The 15,796-nt window shown below is 41.7% G+C and overlaps 1 protein-coding gene across 1 annotated transcript; it reads left to right on the top strand.

The window, feature by feature from the left end:
- The first annotated feature begins 6,141 nt into the window (after positions 1 to 6,141).
- On the top strand, positions 6,142 to 13,760 carry LOC124151865. The gene is made up of 9 exons (XM_046524532.2): positions 6,142 to 6,351; positions 8,441 to 8,551; positions 8,941 to 9,156; positions 9,703 to 9,880; positions 10,778 to 10,893; positions 11,426 to 11,582; positions 12,069 to 12,173; positions 12,724 to 12,742; positions 13,667 to 13,760. Exons 1-8 carry the CDS (start codon positions 6,168 to 6,170, stop codon positions 12,728 to 12,730), a joined length of 1,074 nt encoding a protein of 357 aa, XP_046380488.2. The 5' UTR covers positions 6,142 to 6,167; the 3' UTR covers positions 12,731 to 12,742; positions 13,667 to 13,760.
- The last annotated feature ends 2,036 nt before the right edge of the window (positions 13,761 to 15,796 follow it).

The raw sequence follows: 15,796 nt of genomic DNA, 5'->3' as shown, positions 1-15,796 counted from the left end.
CATCCCACCCTGTTTATATTCATACCATCGTGGATTCTCATCCGACCGCTTGGACACTTATCACACCTCAACGACACTCATCCCACCCCGTGCACACTCATCCCACCTCGTTGACACTCATCCCACCGCGTGGACACTCATCCCACCGCGTAGACGACACTAATACCACCTCGTGGACGCTCATTCCGTCCCGTGCACACTCATCCAACCCCACACTCATCCCACAGCGTGGACGCTCATCCCACCCTGTTGATATTCATACCACCGTGGACACTCATCCCACCCCGTCGACACTCATCCCACCTCATGAACACTTACCACACCTCAAGGACACTCATCCCACCCCGTCGACAATCATCCAACCTCATGGAAGACGCTCAGCCCACCTCATGGACACTCATACCAACTCGTGGACACACCAGGCCACCTCGTTGACACCAATCCCTCCCCGTGGACATCCATCCCACCTCGTGGACACTCATCCTACATCGTGGAGACTCATCCCACCTCGTGGACACTTAACCCACCTTGTGGAAACTTATCCCACTGCGTGGACACTTATCCCAGCCCATGGACACTCATCCCACCTCATGGACAATTAACCGACCTCATTTACACTCATCCCACCTTATGGACCCTCATCCCACCTCATGGACGCTCATCTCAACTCGTCGTGGACACTCATCCCACCTCGAGGACACTATTCCGTGGACACTCATCCAACCCCGTGGACACTCATCCCATCATGGACGCTCATCCCACCTTCATGGACTCTCAACCGAACGCATTTACACTCATCACAACCCGTTGACACTCATCCCACCTGTTGGACACGTATCCCACCTCATTGACACCCATCCCACCTCGTGGACACTCATCCCTTTACATGGACACTCATAACACATGGACACTCATCCCACCTCGTGGACATTCAAACCACCTCTTGGACACTTATCCCACATCGTGGACACTCATCCCACCCCGTGGACACTCATCTCATTTCGTGGACACTCATCCCATCTCGTGGACAATCATCCAACCTCTTAGACACTTATGCCACCTCGTAGACGCTCATCCAATCCCGTGGACACTCATCCCATCCCGTGGACACTCATCCCACCTCATGGACACTCATCCTACCGCGTGGACACACATGCCACCTCGTGCACACTCATCCCACCTCGTGGACACTCATCCCACCGCGTAGACACTCATCCCACCTCGTGGACACTCATCCCACCCCGTTGATATTCATACCACCGTGGACACTCATCCCACCGCTTGGACGCTCATCCCACCTCGTGGACACTCATCCCACCACATCGTCACTCATCCCACCTCGTGGACACTCATCAAACCTCATCGTCACTCATCCCACCTAATTGACACTCATCCCATTTCGAGGACACTTATCCGAACTCGTCGCCAATAACCTAAAGAATATCGTAATGCTTATTAGATATATAGGTTTCTAGTTATCAAGATGAAGCACACTTTTCCATTAAAAAATACATATAGTAATATGTCAAAACTCTCATCCCACCTCGTGGACACACTTTTTAATTAAAAAAAACCCTATAGCAATATATGGACATATATCAATGTTCATTGATCATGTTATGTAAATTAGAATATTAAACGGATCTGTAATCACTCCCGAAATCAGAATTGTACTAAGAAATACAAATTTATCCTTATTATTATTATCCATTATTTATCTTTCTTTCTCTATCTCTCTGTCTCTGTCTCTCTCTCTCTATCTCTGTGTGTCTCTCTCTGTCTCTGTCTCTCTCTCTCTCTCTCTCTCTCTCTCTGTGTCTCTCTCTCTCTCTTTTACCTGGGTAAGGTACAGATATAGCCTTCTGATATGAAATACTGGCGTGACAAAGACCTGGGTAAGGTAGAGATATAGCCCAATATGAAATACTGACCTCAGATAGACCTGCGTAAGGCAGAGATATATCCCACTGTAATAAAATACTGACGTGAGACAGACCTGCGTAATGTACAGGTATAGCCTTCTGATATGAAATACTGACGTGAGACAGACCTGGGTAGAGTACAGATATAGCCTAAGATGTGGAATACTGACGTGAGATAGACCTAGGTAAGGGGCAGGTATAGGCCACTTACATAAAATACTGACGTGAGATAGACCTGGGTAAGGTACAAGTATAGCTCATTGATATGAAATACTGACGTGAGATAGACCTGGGTAAGGTACAGGTATAGCTCATTGATATGAACTACTGACGTGAGATAGACCTGCGTAAGGTACAGGTATAGCTCATTGATATGAAATACTGAAGTGAGATAGACCTGGGTAAGGTACAGGTATAGCTCATTGATATGAAATACTGACCTGAGATAGACCTGGGTAAGGTACAGGTATAGCTCATTGATATGAAATACTGACGTGAGATAGACCTGCGTAAGGTACAGGTATAGCTCATTGATATGAAATACTGACGTGACATAGACCTGCGTAAGGTACAGGTATAGCTCATTGATATGAAATACTGAAGTGAGATAGACCTGCGTAAGGTACAGGTATAGCTCATTGATATCAAATGCTGAAGTTAGATAGACCTGCCTAAAGTACTGATATACCCCACTAATATGAAATACTGAAGTGAGATAGACCTGCGTAATGTACAGATATATCCTATTGATGTGAAATACTGACGTGAGATAGACCTGGGTAAGGTACAGCTATAGCTCACTGATATGAAATACTGACGTGAGCTAGACCTAGGTAAGGGACAGGTATAGACCACTGACATAAAATACTGACGTGAGATAGACCTGGGTAAGGTACAGATATAGCCCACTGATTTGAAACACTGACGTGAGATAGACGTTGATACGGTACAGATATAGGCCACTTATATAAAATACTTACGTGAGACAGACCTGGGTAAGGGACAGGTATAGCTCACTGATATAAAATACGCACGTGTAATAGATCTTGGTAAGGGACAGGTATAGCCAACTGTTGTGAAATACTGACGTGAGATAGACCTAGGTAAGGTACAGGTATAGCTCACTGACATGAAATACTGACGTGAGATAGACATGGGTAGGAGACAGGTATAGCTCACTGACATGAAATACTGACGTGAGATAGACATGGGTAGGAGACAGGTATAGCTCATTGATATGAAATACTGACGTGTGATAGACCTGGGTAGGAGACAGGTATAGCTCATTAATATGAAACACTGACGTGAGATAGACATGGGTAGGAGACAGGTATAGCTCATTGATATGAAATACTGACGTGTGATAGACCTGGGTAAGAGACAGGTATAGCTCACTGATATGAAATACTGACGTAAGATAGACCAGGGTTAGGGACAATTATGGCTCACTGATATGAAATACTGACGTGTGATAGACCTGGGTAAGGTACAGGTATGGCTCACTGATATGAAATACTGACGTGTGATAGACCTGGGTAAGGTACAGGTATAGGCCACTTACATAAAATACTGACGTGAGATAGACATGGGTAAGGTACAGATATAGCCCACTGATATGAAATACTGACGTGAGATAGACCTAGGTAAGGGACAGGTATAGCTAACTAATATGAAATACCGACGTGAGATAGTCCTGGGTAAGGTACAGAAATATCGCACTGATATGAAATACTGACGTGAGATAGACCTAGGTAAGGGACAGGTATAGGCCACTTACATAAAATACTGACGTGAGATAGACCTTGGTAAGGTACAGGTATAGCTCACTGATATGAAATACTGACGTGAGATAGACCTGCGTAAGGTACAGGTATAGCTCACTGATATGAAATACTGACGTGTGATCGACCTGGGTAAGGTACAAGTATAGCTCATTGATATGAAATACTGACGTGAGATAGACCTGCGTAAGGTACAGATATAGCCTATTGATGTGAAATACTGACGTGAGATAAACCTGGGTAAGGTACAGCTATAGCTCACTGATATGAAATACTGACGTGAGATAGACCTGTCTAAAGTACTGATATACCCCACTAATATGAAATACTGAAGTGAGATAGACCTGCGTAATGTAGAGATATAGCCTATTGATGTGAAATACTGACGTGAGATAAACCTGGGTAAGGTATAGCTATAGCTCACTGATATGAAATACTGACGTGAGATAGACCTGGGTAAGGTACAGATATAGCCCACTGATTTGAAACACTGACGTGAGACAGACCTGTGTAAGGTACAGACATAGGCCACTGATATGAAATACTGGCGTGAAATAGACCTGGGTAAGGGACAGGTATAGCTCACTAATATCAAATACGCACGTGTAATAAATCTGGGTAAGGGACAGGTATAGCCAACTGTTGTGAAAAATAATGACGTGAGATAGACCTAGGTAAGGTACGGGCATAGCTCACTGATATGAAATACTGACGTGAGATAGACATGGGTAAGAGACAGGTATAGCTCACTGATATGAAATACTGACGTGAGATAGACCAGGGTTAGGGACAGGTATAGCTCACTGATATGAAATACTGACGTGAGATAGACCTGGGTAAGGTACAGGTATAGCTCACTGATTTGAAATACTGACGTGAGATAGACCTGGGTAAGGGACAGGTATAGCTCATTGATTTGAAATACTGACGTGTGATAGATCTGGGTAAGGTACAGGTATAGCCAACTGATGTGATATACTGAAGTGAGACAGATCTGGTTAGGGTACAGGTATAGCTGACTGATATGAAATACTGACGTCAGGTAGACCTGGGTAAGGTACAGATGTAACTCACTGATATGAAATACTGACGTGAGATAGACCTGGGTAAGGGACAGGTATAGCTCACTGATATGAAATACTGACGTCAGGTAGATCTGGGTAAGTAACAGGTGTAGCTCACTAATATGAAATATTTACGTGAGATAGACCTGGGTTGGGTACAGGTATAGCCAACTGATGTGAAATATTGACGTGAGATAGACCTGGTAAAGGTATATGCATTTCACACTGATATGAAATACTGACGTGAGATAGACCTGGGAAAGTCCCTTTGGTATGGGCTAGCATCGCTCATCATGTTGACAAGTAATGTGTCATATTCAGTAAATGGAATGTTTACCTGAGATCAATTCTGGAATTACTTAACGTGGAAGGTAAAAAGGTTGATTGAAAAGCTATAGTAAGCTCAAAACAAAGTCTGTCTTTCCATGAAATGTGAAGACAATGTTCTTACCCCCATGCGCCTAAAAAGCCAAGAAATGGAGTCGTCACCAACAGGAGCTGTTGGTTTATTGCTCGACATGGGGTGAGGTGAAATGGGGGGTTAACGTCGCGTTCAAGATAATTGCACATTATAGCACACTGAGATACCATGCTGCAGTTTAACATGAAAACCTCACTCAGACACAGTATACTGACTCCGAGCCGACCAGTCCTTGTTTTAGCCCCTCAATGCCGAGCACCTGACAGAATATCAACAAGTACGATCTTTTAATGTTTTTTCGGTATGACTAGGTCGGGGATCGAACCCCGCACCTTTCGCACTCCGTGCGGACCCTCTACAACGAGGCCACAGAGGCGCTCTGCTCGACATGAAGGGGAACATGCTTTATCAGGTTCCACGTCCATGATTAGAATCTCGTTTCAATAGAAAGCTGCAATATTAAGCAATTAGTAAGTAAAAGATGTAGTGTTTGTAAATGTAGAGAATAATATAGAATACAAATGTGTGATTGAGTGTTGGTTTTCGCGGCATTGGCATTATTCCTGCCATATCAAGGCGGGCGATGGCGAGAACTCTTCACGCTTCTCTTGTAGGGTATGAATAATCTAAATAGGACAAACCATTTTTTCTCAAGGATCATTTTCTGCCCTGAGATCAGAGACTTCTGAGTCTGGAATTCTGATACCCAATCCACTCTACACGAAGGTTGTAGGCTGTCCTTCAACCAATTCAAAATATAGGTTAAACAGACAAAACCTTAACCTTACCATCTGTTTCAATTCGTAAAAATATGCTGCGGTTTGCACAAATCTTTGTCAAAATCAATTACATACAGCGTGGTAGATATTACCACGTGGGTGACACACCTTGACACGTGACAGGTATCTACTGGTCCACGAGAATTTCGAATGCCTATAATAACTCTTGAGGGTGAGGAGAAAAGTCAATCGGAATCAACATGACGATGTTCTACAACGGTCTCTTCATAGTTCTCCTGGCTGTCCTTGCGCCATCACTGGGATGTCCGCCTGGACCAGATGAGCTCCCCGACAAGCTCGCTGGCCTCTTGACTCAACTAGAAACCGCTAAGGCTGATTTCCAAAGTATCTTTGATGTCACCGATGAACAGTGTCCATGTCAGAGTAAGTAAATGGCATTTTTGAAAAAGATCTATAAAGCGTTACAGAATTAATCTAATCTAAACCTACAACGTGATGTCTATTGCCGAGCAGACCTTAATGCCGAGCGCCAGACAGGGTAACAACAAGTACCATATTATAACGTCTTATGGAATGACGCGGCCGGGGATCGAGCCCCCGGACCTATCGCTCTCCGGGCGAACTATCTACGACTAGACCACGAAGGCGGTCTGCATCTGATAGCTTTTCTTTAGTTCAACTATAGTTTCTAGCTTCAGGAGCACTTGCTTGACAACGCTATAAGGATCTATACCGACACGTCGCTTTTTACAGTATTAAAGAAGTTGTTATCCATAAAATTATGTCTACCTTGTCATCCGTCAACTTCTAAGTAATGCCTATCAAACAATTGAGGAGCACTTGTATCTCAGGATTCAGTATTTACATTTCAATCGCGTATGCGCAAAGTGACTGTTGAACTCTTGATCTAAACAATCTAAAACAAGTAGGGGATATTATAAAAAAACAGCTGATTACAGAAATACAAAGAGGTATCGAGTGATGGCATTGCATGGAAAAGGAAACGGAAGGATTAGCCTAATATGACAATCAAGAGAACATGTTGGCGGTGTATTGTAAGGGTGCAAACAACACGATGACAGTGGTGGGTTGTCAATTAACGACAAAACCCTTTCCTCAATCAAAAGAAGTATCTGCCAAACGCGGAACTCATTCTACAATTCCAACGTTATCGTGAGCATGTGTTTAAAAATCACTATCGAATAAAACTTCGATAAATGTCAAAGCTACGTCTCACACTAATTTTCAGTATGTTATAATATTGTATTGATAATGACAACAATTATTTCAGTAGTTTGTGCAGGTTCACGATGGCTATCGACAAGGGCGATGCCATGTTTGTTTGTAAACACTGAAAGTAGTACCTACCTGACCTTTCATATTTACATCTCTATTCCTATATGACACAAACGCGTACCGTTTTCATCCGTTGGCTTATCCTGCCGAGAAACCTCCCCATAATATGATAAACCTGAAGATTAGGTTGAATTCTAGGCCAAAACGCCTATAAACAAATGCCACTTTGATCAGTTTCCCCTTAACTTTGCAGTGTGGGATGGTGGTGTACAAAATTAAAAAACAAATGTTTTCAAAAAAGTGACAAAACCCTTTCCATAGTCGATTGTACGATTCCGAATGTTTATGAATAACTATCAAATAGTGATGATACCAGGTGTTCGCAAAGTGTTGTGCGTATCTTGTCCCAGCGGTGGCACCCGTCTCAAGCACATGCAAATACACTCTTCAAAAAAAAGAAAAGCACAGGTAGTATGTAGTTCATTGAACCTGACTACACAAAAAATCCGGTATTTAAATTGGAAATGTTGGTGGCCTGATATTCGACAAACGGTGCGTCAAAACGCAACAATTGTCGATTTGCGATGCCTTAAACGGCATTGTTTTCATACTTGTTCACAATTGTCATGGAGGAACAGTAAAGCAAAATGCATGTGCAAGTTATGGCATTTGTAACTTGTGGTAGTGGTAGGACAGAATTCGTACACCAGCCAGTGCTGAGGAGAAGCAGGTGCGTGATTGCTGCCCGGGGCGGTCACACGAGTTCAGCGCAACCTTGTGACCTTATGTGACAATGAACAGTTTTCAGTACCTTTGTACAACGACAACATGTGATTATTAAGCTCCAAAATTTCATATTTGTTCTATGATATTAAATTAAACATATCGACTTAATTAGGTACAATACATTTATTTACTAAAAATCTACCTGTGCGTTTCTTTTTTGAAGAGTGTTTACTTTATTTCATCTTTAGTTTATATAATTCCATCAGCATTAGAGAAGCACTGGACTTTTACAGAGAACGTGATGACATCTAACTTATTTAAAGCTGAACTGTTTACAATTGTAGATGTTTCCATATTTACAGGTGTGTTTAAGTTCCAAGTTCCAATACATGTACGGCTGATGACAGCATTGTATCGTCAAAAAACCGGGACAAACACAAAGTGATGGTTTTAAATAAATAACGACAGTTGATGTATATTTCTGTTTCAGCTCCCGGGGATTGCTTTGAAAGTGATCTCGAAGCCCTCAACACCACACTTTGCGATCTTATCAACAATCTCACAGCATTGATCGGGGATCAATCAACGGACTGTCCTGCACGTAAGTAGAGAAACGAACGAAAGGCAAAATCGGAGAGAGCTTTCATCTGAACCGCCTTCAGGTTGACAAAAGAGACCAGATTGATCTATGAAAGGACATGGAAATACTTTTAAGCTGACTGTCATTAGAACAATTGAACTGACAAATTCAGTATACTGGAGAAAACTAGTTCCAGACAAGAAATCTTCAACCGTCTAGTTGAAATTCAGTCATATATACCTTTCACTTTATCAAGCTTTATGCTTGTATGATTTGTAATTCGTAATACAACCCATGCTTGTCCCCGTGAAGATCAGGGTCAGAATAGGTCTTCAGTAACCCATGCTTGTCGCCGTGTAGATCAGGGTTACAAATATCCCAGTCACAAGATTTACGCTGATGTTTTACAGTGGAAGGATGTGCCGCACTTGTTGGTGGATGCGATCGGACCGACATTGCTCAGGTTGACCCAGTTGGGACGATCCTGCCAAGTTTGGGTGCGTTTTCTAGTCCAAGTGCTCTTACAGTAAGCGGAGACAATGCATCAAGTTACAGCATATACATCCTCTCCAGTCCGCCCCTCCGGATTATTTGCGTGTCCGGGACCACAAACACTACACTAATACGTAAGTCGTTACACCCTCAATACCTCGTTAATTTCCTGCCAGTAATACAGAAACGTCAACAATCAAACACTAAGAGGTTAAACCATAATGCGGAAACCAATCTAGAATTTTCACACCATTTTCATTTTCTTCTATGGATGGTTGAAGCTTCTTGTTATAGCAGTACGTGTATACAGGAAATGCCCCTAACTGAATCTTTCTTGAAGGTAACATAGTCAGGATAGTCAGGAATAAATAGAAATTCCTACATGTATGAACCTGAAATATTATTGCAGGTACGTTTTTTCCTAAAAAGAATAAAAATCACTTGTTAAACTACCAGTGATTAAGTCTGGATTTACGCCGCATTTGGCAATATTCCAGCAATAGCACGACAGGGGACTTGACACATTGTACCCATTTTGGGAATCGAACCTGGATCGTCGGCGTAACGAGCGAACTCTTTAACAACTAGTCTACCCCGCCGCCCGTTAAACTACAAATGTTGACTGTATGCTTCCATATTACACTATTATATTTGTGCATTATATGTTTGTCTCTGTCTAGAGGAAGATCTTGGAAGCGGTACTGGTATCGCTGTCTTGGATGATCTGCTGTATGTCGCCATTGATAATTATAACACCACGGGAATCGATCACCTTGCGTCCATTCCTACATCTGGCGGCACTTTGTCGCTTCTTACTGAGATTTCCTGCCAGGCTGGGAGAGTCAGAGCTTTTAATGGGTTGGTATCGCAGTTATGTTTCTGTATTTTACACAAAATTACTGTTGATAACGGTCTAGTTCCTTAATTATTCAATTTAAGATTAATTATATGCAGTGTAGGTCAAGTGAGTGAGTTGGATTTAACGGTGCTTTGAACAGTATTCCAGTTATATCCCGGCGTGTCTGCTTAATGTGGGAGGAAAGACCGAAGTGATGCGGGTCTCAGACGTTTACCACTTCGGTGAAACCCACGAGCATGGGTATGGTACTGACAAACCTAGAAACATAATCGGGGCGAACCGGGATTCGAACCAACAATCATAGGTTTCTGGCGTGCCCAAGGGACGCAACTCTGAACAGCAACTTGCGGCGCCTTAGACAACTGGATCAGCCGTTCACCAGTGATACAAGTGGGAAAGGAAATGTATTTATATTTTTCTCATACTCCTTTTCTCGGATTGGTTTATTTCTCTTGAAACATCCAAACCTGTCTTTTAAAACATAGAGCCTTATGGTTCGTGAGGCCCACTACAGTGAGTATCAGGCCCAGGGCACCAAGGCGAGGGCGATGTTATTTACCATATTTACCATCTCTGCTCGTGAATGTTCCTTATCTTAGTAAATTGATTGAGTAAGGTTATTCAAGTTTTACATATTAACAGTTAAAAGTTCAAGCGAAAGCTTGGAAAATTGCCAAGTATAGACCAGCAAGGTCAATGGCAACACCTGGTCAGATTGTTCAATATATACATCTGATGAGGTGTTTGACCTTATAAATATAAGACACCAAGCACATTGGTGGGTGATGTTTCAAAACAAAAACGTCTTTAGTATCCTCAAATGAAATTTGGCATACGTTTGTCAGGCAAATAAACAATACTCCATGTTGACTGCAAGGAATCATCTTCTCTTTAAGGCGAGTGTACTTCAGCGACTGCAAGAAGATCAAGTGCGTCAACGAGACAGGTGGAGATTTGCAGGTCAAACTGAAGTTTTCATTTTCCATTTCATCGTTTGACGTCATTGACGATAGTACGTATAACAAAACATATACCACGTACAGTGGAACATATACCCCAACCTTCTTTGTTTGTTTGTTGTTTACCGCCGCACTCAGCAATATTCAAGCCATATGACGGCGGTCTGTAAATAATCGAGTCTGGACCAGACAACCCAGTGATTGACCTCGATCCACGCAATTGGGATACGATGACATGCATCAACCAAGTCATCGAGCCTGACCACCCGATCCCGTTAGTCGCCTCTTACAATACGCATAGTCACTTTTACGGCAAGCATGGGTTGCTGAAGACCTATTAAGACTCAACAGTGTCTGGTCCAGGCTCGGAGTATTAACAGCACGCCGTCATGTAGCTGGAACATTGCTTAGTGTGGCCTTAAACAATAAACAAACAAACAAAACATTTCATTTGAAATTGTGTTGAGAAAAGTGGTAAGCGGCAAATCCATGCTGAGATGAATAGCTATATCTACAACATGTTCCATGTCATTCTTTGTAATGAAGCGGTGATTAACGCAAAATTTGATTTGTTTTCTTCGACAGACAGGATCGTGTTCATTGATGCTGCTGGTGGTTTGTGGATCTACGACATTGCGACCAAGTGTTTCAAGCTGCTGCACTGCAAAACGGGCCCGCCATTCGGGGACGTCAAGATCAACCGCTGTTCTTCTTTGATATACGTGGCCTACTCTGGTGTCAGGTCAGTGTAAGGAAAGAGTGAGTCAGCGAGTGAGTATGGTTTTACGCCGCTTTCAGCACTATTCCAGCAATATCACGGCGGGGGACACCAGAAATGGGCTTCACACATTGTACCCATGTCGGGAATCGAACCCGGGTCTTCGGTGTGACAAGTGATCACTTTAACCACTAGGCTACCCGACCGCCCCTCAATGAAATGAAGAACAATGCTACATTGTGTACAGAAACAAACGAATTACTTACATATCTGGTCGGATACAGTCACCAAAATCCTGTTATGACATATCATGATACTTTTTGGTTTGATCATCGAAAATAAAGCCAAATCATTCAAGTTCTCTTCCAGACCATCCGACTAACTAGGATGTATTTGTGGTTTCAACCGGTTACCAATTGAGTACCTAAGATCTGTTATGCCAAACCCCCTTTGATCTTTGATGGGAAATGATTACGATGGTTGTAACAGGCATGTTTTATCTTCTTTAAGCGATCTCAACATTTTCAACGCCACATCCTTGGAGTCGGTGGGCACTCTGGAGTACACCACGTCCAACCCCAGTGTTTGTCCGCGTCTCGGATTCGAACCAGACTGGTAAGTTAAATCACAACAGCAACATCACATAGCCCAGGAGACATGTCAAAACATGGAACACGGCACAACAGGATATACCATTCTTATACCATTTTCAGAAAGTTACAAAACCAGTTATTAATCCTATGTACATCACAGAACTACGAGTAGACATCATGGTAACCAAGCGCAGGACCTGTTGACGGAAAACAAATGAATATGTGAACAGTTTTGTTCCAGTTTAAGGAAGATGTTGTCCAAATCCTCTTATTTTTATTCAGCCATAGTCGTGTTTTAAGTTGATTTGATCCGTTGTGGAATGTATCGCTCAGTGTCCATACCTCTTGCTTTGTTATAGCCTTCCAAATACCAACATATACCGACACCCGTGAAAATCGGGGTTAGAATAGGTCTTCAGCAAGCCATGCTTGTCCCCGTGAAGATCAGGGTCAGAATAGGTCTTCAGAAACCCATGCTTTGTTTATAGCTGGAATGTTGCTGAGTGCGGCGTTAAACAACAAAAACACCATTGAAGTGATACATATAATAAACACGTTTTTGTCTTTTTCAGCCCATAATTGGCAGAGTGGGTAAGATTTTATCGTTAGAATCATACAAGTGTCACAGGTTCCTGTCATTATTTAATAGGAGAATAAGTTTCCCTCATATTACCTTTAATCATCATAGTAGATGTATTAACCAAGTGAGTATTAAGTTGTAGCACCCGTGAAAACCACGGTAAGAATAGGTCTTCAGCAACCAATGATTGTCGTAAGAGGCGACTGTGCTTGTCGTAGGAGGCGACTAACGGGATCAGGTGGTCAGGCTCGCTGACTTGGTACATGCATGGCATAGTATCCCAAGTGTGTGGATCGATGCTCATGATATCAATCACTGGATTGTCTGGTCAGGACACGATTATTTACAGACCGCCGTTAATTAGTTGGAATGTTGCTGAGAGCGACCTTAAACAACAACAAATAATCGAACGAACAAACAAACAAACAAACAAACACGTTTCTGAATGATCGAATGCCTCCAGTACGGAATCTATTTTCATAATGTTGATAGTGTCCAATAGTGTTCGAAATCAGATAAGGGGCGATGGGGTAGCCTTGTGGTTAAAGCGTTTATTCTTTACGCCGAAGGCCCGGGTTGGATTCCCCACATGGGTACAATCCGTGAAGTCAATTTCTGGTGTCCCTCGCCGTGATATTGCTGGTATATTGCTTAAAGCGGCATAAAACCATACTCACTCAGTCAGTTAAGATAAACAGATCATACAACTCTCAAGGTGTTTTTCATGTATTTACATGTATTTCTTTAACATACATTTCTTGTTTTAACCTTTTCTGAAAACAGAATATGGTTGCAAAAATATTATTTCGAATACACAGTTTCACGAAAAACAGGCAGACACAAAAGTGAGTGTGAAACCATGGAGACTAAACAGTCTGTACAGGAAGTAACCGGATTGTCAGGATATTGACTTTACCATACACTTCTCATTTCAGGGAGACAGACCGCCACTGCGTGTTGAAAAGCAAGCAATAAAATGTGTAGAAGGCATTGAGTCAAATCTGTATTCAATAAACCTTTTGAACACGATTCATGTGTATTGTGATTTTTGTTATGAACTAGTCTAATAGGAAAATATATTTTACATTTGATTACAAAGTATGAAACTTATTAATCAATTTGTGCAAGACCTCACGTCAGTATTTCATATCAGTGATCGATGCATGTGCCTTTGAGAGAGAGAGAGAGCTAGAGAGAGAGATAGAAGGGGGGTGAGGGAGATGAGGGAGAGAGAGAGAGAGAAGGGGTGAGAGAGATGAGGGAGAGAGAGAGATGAGGGAGAGAGGGGGGGTGAGGGAGATGAGAGAGAGAGAGAGAAGGGGATGAGGGAGAGAGAGAGAGAGAGAGAGAGAGGGTAATGAAGAGAGAGGGGGCTGAGGGAGAGAGAGGGTGGGTAATGAAGAGGGAGAGAGAGAGAGAGAGTGGGGGCTGAGTGAGAGAGAGAGTGGGTAATGAAGAGAGAGAGAGAGAGAGAGAGAGAGAGAGATATGAATTGGTACAAGGATAAGTTTATTCCATACTGAAAGGCCTCAGCTACATAGTACAATTCTGTTTTCGGGAGTAGTACATAAAAAGGCAGATCAATATATTTTTTTCTTAGGTGGTCGTACTTTGGACAAACTAACAGAAAATGAAACTCATCTTCAATCACATTTAAACCACAAAGCTTACATATTCTCAATTCCCTGCCTCTGTTTCTATGTCTGCCTACTTCGATCCTAAGTCTATGAGAGCTGCATCTAAATTGTGCAAAACTTATTCATACAAACAGTATTCTGGGGAAATAGTTGTCTTAAAAAGCTTGTAATCATTGCATTTTTCTGAATTTAAAACTTTCGATGACCATTTTTGTAAGTACATATCCTTAAGTCTTTGGCGTATAGATACTAAAAATGAATCTGGATTGTTTGGTACACATTGATTATGCCAAACATACCCATAGCCGCATTCATTTAATAACGACATTACATCATATACCCAATTGGGAATTCCATGTTTTTCATACAATAACATCGTACTATAATATTTTCTAGGTAATCTATCAATAGGCATCTTAAGAATCTTGAACCAATACTTGAGAATTCTTACATGTTGAAATATGTAAAGTGGTACACGCCCACATTCACCATATACCATAACACTCGATGTACAGTTCTTTACGCCAAGGAATCATTTACAAGCATATAAATTGGCCAGTTCAATAGTTCTGTATTCAGTATGACCTCAGACCTCTGCTCCATATAAAAGAATTGGAGTAATGTTTGTATCAAATATTTTTATATGAAAGATACGGTTTTATATGAAAGATCAGGGAAAGTTTTAAACCTCTGTAAGATTGCCATAGGTATCTTTTTTGCCTGCATTGCTGCCTTACTGGTGTGGTAATTCCACGATAATCTGCCTGTGAAGGTTACCCCCTGGTATTTACAAAAAGTGACAATTTGTAATGGTTGTGAGTTGAAGAAACATTTTCCCTACTTATATTCCTTTTTTATAAACCAACACTTTCGTTTACTCAATGTTCACTTGGAGTTTACATTTAGAAAAGTATAGCTCAATTTGATCTATCAAATTCTGGAAACTTTTTATAGCTCTAGAGAACAGAACGATATCAGCAAAAAGCAACAGAAATATCTTAACAATACCTGGATGCAGCTGGATGCCACCCGTACAGTTATCCATAATTTGTGTAGCCAGGTTATGAAAAAACAGAACAGGAAGGGGCTAAGAATACAGCCTTGGCATACACCAATGTTACATGTGAAGACATCAGAATATATTCCCCGATTTTTAACACATGACTTTACATTTTAATAAATATTGCATAATAATTTACCCATTTTGTTACTCACACCATTTGAAAGAAACAATGATAGCATTATATTTTTGTTTACAGAATCAAACGCCTTTTTGAAATCTACAAAAAATGCATAACATTTTCCATCTTTTCTCTGCATGTATTTGTGAATAATCGCATTAAGTATGAAAATATTATCTGTGGCTGAGTACCCTTGTCTAAAACCTGCTTGTTCTTTCGAAATTTTATTTAATGAATCTGGCCAAAA

This window comes from Haliotis rufescens, unplaced genomic scaffold (assembly GCF_023055435.1).
Source record: "Haliotis rufescens isolate VD_foot unplaced genomic scaffold, xgHalRufe1.0.p SCAF_15, whole genome shotgun sequence".
Lineage (NCBI taxonomy): Eukaryota > Metazoa > Mollusca > Gastropoda > Lepetellida > Haliotidae > Haliotis > Haliotis rufescens.
This window is presented reverse-complemented; position numbering and strand designations above follow the sequence as displayed.

Bases quoted from the DNA above. Each gene is read 5' to 3' on its own strand.
- LOC124151865 (XM_046524532.2), top strand. From the start codon at position 6,168: ATGACGATGTTCTACAACGGTCTCTTCATAGTTCTCCTGGCTGTCCTT. The intron at 9,881-10,777 runs GTTGGTATCGCA...CTTCTCTTTAAG, and splicing joins AGAGTCAGAGCTTTTAATGG to GCGAGTGTACTTCAGCGACT. The intron at 10,894-11,425 runs GTACGTATAACA...TTTCTTCGACAG, and splicing joins GTTTGACGTCATTGACGATA to ACAGGATCGTGTTCATTGAT.